The following is a 6616-nucleotide window of genomic DNA, read 5'->3' as shown; positions in this document are numbered from 1 at the left end:
AGCGGAACTTTTTTTCCTGTATTTTTCAGTAGATTGTAAAAGAATACTTTTAAAATTTTTTAAACGTCTATCTGCTTTTAATGAAAGCGTTTTTAATAAAAAAAATTATAATTTGAAAATTGATATATACATGACATGTTTTAATAAATGTATTGAAATAAATTGATATTTTACAGGCAATGGTTCGCTTATATTAGCTAAAATTAAACCTGAAAAACACGTGTTTGCACCTGTTTACACGAAGGAAGAATGAAACAAAAACTGGATGGCACAATTACTATAGTCGCGTAAATACATATAATGGAAAACATGCAAAATTTATTCCTCTTTGTAATCATTTCAAATTTGTCATCGAGTAATTGCGCAACTTTAACAAATTCTGAACAATAATGTTAATCATATGCGGGTCAAAATTATTCAGACCTTCTTCAAGCATTCCGCGATAACTATTCAAATAGAAGAAAATTAAAGTAACGTGCTTAGCGGCTTTGTCGAATCATTGTTTTAAAAAAAAATGCAGACTCAACCAGGAACAAAATACTCGCGAGTCTTTCAGTCGCAGTGGAATCTGAGTCACGTATCGGAGAACTGTAACAGTTCTTACTCTTACCTTCTGCGCACTAACAGTCATGTGTATAGTATGTATATATATATACACGTATACATATACGCATCAGCATGATGCGTCGTGTAGTATAAAAGCGTAGAATATAGTACATCGACGAGTCAGTTAAGGTCGAACTCCTGGGACTAGCACTCTTAAGAAAGAGCTCCGTGTTGCTTTGTTCGTTGCTTCTGGTGAGTACGATTCCTGCGCAGCACTCAAACTCCCAGCAGAATTTTCATATTTATCGCGAAAGATAAAACGGGAACTAAGATCGTTTATTCTTCAACAACGGATTTTGTATTAAAAATTAATGTGATGTAGTTAACGCGGTTCGTAATTACTGAATTTAATTGATTTATTCCATTCAGTGTTTGTTAAATGGACGATTTCGATGCGAATTATCGTTCATTCAATGTCTTGTGATTATTCTTAATCTCAATCAAATGTGGAAATTACATGAAAAACAAATTTGTTTTGTGTCAGATTGATCTGTTCAGTGAACAAAGACAGTGTTTTCAAAGGACACGGTTGAATAGAGAAACTTCGAGCTTGGAGTCTACAATATGGAAAAGTGATTGAGGTTTTATTATTCCCTTCAGAGAAATGCAAATTTTATATTTAAATTGTACTGTCAAGATTATGTGCTATGTGTTATGTGTTCATATTTTGACGTATGTACTTTGTAGAAATTGAACAAATTTCTTTTGAGAAGTGACAAATCACTTGCTTTTGACAGGCAAGTGTACAGCAAAAATATTTATATGCGTCGAGGTAAAAAGTTATTGATAAATAAGTTGAACATTTATTTATTAATTGTAGAAAGAATAATTTGTGGAAAGTGCTCCACAAAAACAGATGCTGTTTAGAATTACTTTCTAAATCTCTAATAACACGATCGCTCTGACATACGATGAACTTTGAACTCACACTCGTCACACGCTGCCGTTTACTTAAGCGTAATCAGTAAAGAATTCAACATTCAACCAAAGTATTATTCTGCACAGAGACAATTATACCTCTGTTTTAAATCGTCGTTTTCAGTCGCTTTCAAGAGCGATTAATATTACTATGACGATAGAACATTTTTATCCTTACAAACGTAAAAATTTAAATAATAGAATTGTAAAAATATTACGTTCAATTAATGAAACTGCGATAGACTATAATATATCAATATTTTAAAATTGATATTGTTAGATCAGGGCTTCTTACATCGATAAATATATTTGTAATTACATTTCATAAATATTATATTATAATATATATAAAAATATATATAATATAATATAATATATTATAATATATATAAAAATATATATAATATAATATAATATAATATATTATAATATATTTAACTATTTATTCTATAATAAATAATTATATTTCAGAAGTAAATAAGGCGAATATACATATTTTGATAGTGGAAGCCGTATAATGCGGTTATTAATGCGTTCAAGAAGATAGTCTAAATCAGCTGATAAGCAATTTAGCATTGAATAAGACGTTAAGACGTTTTCTGCAAACCCGTTCCCAAGTAACACATCTCTGCAATCAATGTGCAATCAGTTTAATCACTCTTTTATTGCATCAGTGAATCACTAACTACAAATGAATCCTAGTATACTCTCTCAGCGTAATTTTTAGAATTAAACAAAATATTTCCGAATTTACGAAACGCTGAAAGTTTCACCAAGCACTTGATAGTCGTTCCACGGGTTGGATTGTTGATACGTTGTACATGTAGAGTGTCGACCGTGTAATACAAGAACGAGTCAGGTCAGTAGTTAATGACTCATTCACGGACACCAATGTACACCGTACTCATGCAAACCTCCCGCGTGTGTTCGTCAGATTGCGTAATGAACTGGAATTTCATGAATTCGTAGATGACCTTTGTGAATCCACGCCATTATGGCGCCAAGATCAGATATAATTGTATTAAGAACGGTCTCTCTCCCTTCTCATTTTTTCATCTTCTTTTGTTTTCGTCGAACACTCTGACCTTCGCATTGCTTGTGCGCACATATCGCGCGTGAAAAACTTGTTATTTGAATTTCATCATATCCCCAAATAATTTCGTTCCTTGACATAAAAATTCTTGCAGCATAAAGTTTCGGACATTTATGAAATTTTCTGGGGAAATTGTAGGAAACAAGAGTTGAATAGAAATACGTTTCTTCTTCCGTTAATTCTAATCAATGAAGGAGAATGTAACAATATATTTTAACTAGTTTGAAGTTCCTACTATTTTACATTTCATCATTTATATATGATAATCAATTTTCAAGTTACTTCAATAAACATACGAAGTCAAAATACATTTAAAGAGCTTCACCATTTTGAAATCCTTCATAGTCCTTCAAATCCTTCAAATCCTTCAAATCTTAGAAAGTATGCTTATGCTAACAATACATTATTAAACGAAAGTGAACGCATTTTTTTCAGTGTGCAAATTCATTCCAAAATGAGCAAGCTTATGCTATACATCTTCGCCTCCATGCTAATTGTAGCAGTTGTGTCAGGAGCATCCACGTCGTGCGGTCGTCACGGTGATCCTGTGAGTAAAAAATCACGTCCACTATCATTATTATTAACCCTTTGCACTCCGCTGTCCCCTCTCGTGGGACATCGTAATTCTAGCATATCACTCGGATGTCCCCTCTCGTGGGACATTCAAGTTTATTAGTGATTACGGGGAATTGAGTTATGTCAGCGCAACTTTTTGAGACATTCATGTTTCCCTGAAGTTTTCTCTTGAAATGGCACAAGAAATCAAATCAAAATATTAGTAAAAATACTAAGATATATACAAGAAATGTCAGCGGGTTTTGACGAGAACGTGACAGGCGTGCTCACGACGGTCCGAGCACTTTAAAGGCGCCATTTGAAAAGAGCGATAAGGCAAGTTTGTAGAAGGAAGGTCGGTATGCGAACATAGCACGCACTGTATAGTGAGATTTATAATCATAAAATCTGGAGGAAAAGATTTTCAACGCTGAACTCAATCTGGTTTGAAGCGTCCAGCGGTATAGATAGATCTAACGAGTGAGAAAATCGGAAAAGTGATTCTTCTCTTGGTAAATAAATTGTTTGGTAAAAGTTTTTTTGATAAATATCATTTTGTGAGTTAGTAATAACAATTAGAAATTTTCAACCTATGTATTTATTCATATTTTTTATTAGAACAATGGCAAAACGTTCAAACACGAATGAGTCTCATGACACAAGTAGTAGCGAAGATGAGCTCCAGATAGACGATTATACAGATATGTTAGGAAGACTAACTGTAGAAGGTTTTCTTCTACAGTTAGTCTATCGTTTCGATAGCAGTGATAGTGATATCGTCCAAGCAACAAGGCGACGAGAGAAAGAGTTCGCATAGATAGCGATTACAACAACGAAACAAAATTATAAAACAAACAATAACAAAATTATAAAAAATAAAATATTCATTTTTTTGCAAATTTCTCGATTTCAGCCAAATTCATATAAGTCCAATATCATTATAATATGTTAGTTAGTTCCAAAACCATACTAAATAATACGAGGGTCTGTAAATGCCCGTTTCTGCCGAAAAGTGGCGCTGAGTAGCTGGTAGCCAACGTCCAGAATGGTTCGGAGTGCTAAGTGTTAAAAGGTGCTCGCAAAGCGATTAGCTCGCGTTGACGGCGGCTAGAACTGTTAGAAAAAACATGGGGAACCCGCAATTACAATAATGTGCGGTATCGTTTAACGAGCCTGATAAATACTAATGCGAATGTATTTCTTCATTTTAGTGTGTCAGCGACAGTAATTGCTGTTCGGGCATAAAGTGTCACAGGTATGCGAACAGATGTCAAGTCCAGATCACGGCGGAGGAGCTAATGGCTCAGCGTGAGAAGATCTTAGGTCGGAAGGGCAAGGGCTATTGATCCCAACTACCGAGCGTAAACTATTCTAAATCTCGTCGAAATCAAAGAGGAACGAAGAAACATTCTAATAACAAATGAGAACTTAGTGGTCTGAAATAACAAGCGTAGAGCTAGACGAATTTTTGAACAATAAAATCTTAGCTATAAAAGTCTATATAAATATTCATTTTTCTCTCGAATTCGATATTCTTTAGAATAATGATACATTGATGCGTACGATGTTCGCCGTTACAATGAGATTACATACAATTAAAGATGTTCCAAAAGAAGAGTGCGCTTTTATTATTAACCCTGCACGTTGTATTTTCATCCGTTTTACCGCTACCATCATGATTTCACTATTTCTTCAAGATTTAGAAAATTCTAAAGTTCGCCATTGGTTTCAGTTTTGACGCTAGATGCTAGAATAAAATTTTTCCGTGTAGTGAGATTAGACATTTGATTCGGATATTTGCGTATTTATGTTTGTCCTTTATCTAGAGAAATGACGAATTTAATGATAACGTTTTGAATTAGAAATATAATATTATTATGTTAAATCTAAATGGTAAAAACAGATTGCCGATCTCGCAGCTAATATTATTCTGGTTATTTATTAGCTGGTAATATAGAAAAATTGTAGAAATCCTAATATAGAATAAATAATATAGAATATCAATTCCCCGCTATTCCGTATAATACTAAAATAAATCATAAATTCTCTACACTGAAGCGAAATTCTCCACAATTTAACGCATCGAAAATGCTTGTTTTCTATTTGTGCAGAAAAATGTAGCGTAATTTCTCCAACATATCCAAGCATATAATTCTTCTTATTATTTCAGCTAGACTGTTTGAGATATATAACGATGAATTGATACAAAAATTTGTTCATTAATAGAGACCATTCCATCTGAATGCAAACAACAACACTTTCATCCATTGCTAGCATCTTCTTCTCGCAGGTATTAATACATTATGACAAAATATACGTTAGTATAACTGGCAACGAGTTACGGTACTTCAAAGTTGTTCAAGACCATCATTATAACACTTATTTCATTACAAATGAATAACTACCAAACAAATTTTACAAAACATCTTATATCCTAAACAATGAACACAATAAATCCACTTGTGAACATCATTGGTGCTGTCCAAAAAATCTTCACGCATTTGTGACACGTTCAATTTTTCGAAACAAAAGAATAGATGTGTTTCCGTCGTAATTAATGTTGATTTCGTTTTTGCCATAAGCCTTCAAATAACATTTTTCTCATATTCTAGGCGTTGTAAAATGCTTTAGATAATTGGAAATTGCTAGAAAGATCAGCACAACATCCAGTTATTCCCAACTGTGAAATTTCTCTGACAGAAGTTTTTCCAGGAAACGAAACAGACCGAGCTCGATAGATCGTAGTCGTCCGGGTGGAAGAGGTCACGATTATTAAGTCCGCGCTTATCCTTATCAGCCCGTGCGAGATTACAACATTTTATTTCTCCGGGTCGAACGCATCGTGCGATAATGCAGCGGCGAAGCATTCGTCGTCGCGTCGTTGTTTCGAGGGATGCGTGCGCGGACGGAGCGGCTACTCGGAAAAGAAACATTTTCGAAAAATTACAGCCGATCGACCATGTAATTGTGCTCCCCGGGAAATTAAGCGGCGTTCAATTGCGTTCCGTGTCATATTGCACGATCGCGTGTACTCCGCTCGCATATCGCCTTTAAATTCGCTATCTTGTCCAGCGTTACGGTCGTCCGTTAAAACGTGATCCTTGGCTCGATAGAAAGAGTCCACCCACCGGTCACCACGGCTCGCTGTAAAAATCCAGTGTGTTAAATAAAGCTGGAGGGGGAGAGAAAGAGCCCTCTTTAATCGCCTCGACTTATCTTTCGATAAACTCGAACCCCGATCAACTACATGCGGATTAATCGATGCCGGCTGCGGATATCGTCCTTCCGTGTCTCAAGCTGAATCTTCCAGCTACATCTACGATTATTAACTTTTTAACCTTTGAACCTTTGAGGACGACGCCTAGTTCTGGATTACCTTCCGTACATTCGACGTTGATCGGGACCTAACGATGATCCAGACTTTTTGATATTTTTCGTAGTTAG

At 34.9% G+C, this 6616-nt stretch overlaps 1 protein-coding gene across 1 annotated transcript; it reads left to right on the top strand.

Annotated features, from left to right (window-relative positions):
* Positions 1 to 638: 638 nt before the first annotated feature.
* On the top strand, positions 639 to 4787 carry LOC117218327 (omega-conotoxin-like protein 1). The gene is made up of 3 exons (XM_033466623.2): positions 639 to 798; positions 3053 to 3164; positions 4384 to 4787. Exons 2-3 carry the CDS (start codon positions 3072 to 3074, stop codon positions 4516 to 4518), a joined length of 228 nt encoding a protein of 75 aa, XP_033322514.2. The 5' UTR covers positions 639 to 798; positions 3053 to 3071; the 3' UTR covers positions 4519 to 4787.
* Positions 4788 to 6616: the final 1829 nt, after the last annotated feature.

The sequence above is a fragment of the Megalopta genalis genome, chromosome 2 (assembly GCF_051020955.1).
Source record: "Megalopta genalis isolate 19385.01 chromosome 2, iyMegGena1_principal, whole genome shotgun sequence".
Taxonomy (NCBI): domain Eukaryota; kingdom Metazoa; phylum Arthropoda; class Insecta; order Hymenoptera; family Halictidae; genus Megalopta; species Megalopta genalis.
Note: the sequence above shows the minus strand (reverse complement) of the source record. Positions and strands in the feature narration are given on the sequence as shown.

Coding starts and splice junctions, on each gene's coding strand:
- LOC117218327 (XM_033466623.2), top strand. CDS start 3,072: ATGAGCAAGCTTATGCTATACATCTTCGCCTCCATGCTAATTGTAGCA. Junction 3,165..4,383: donor GCGGTCGTCACGGTGATCCT/GTGAGTAAAAAA, acceptor TCTTCATTTTAG/TGTGTCAGCGACAGTAATTG.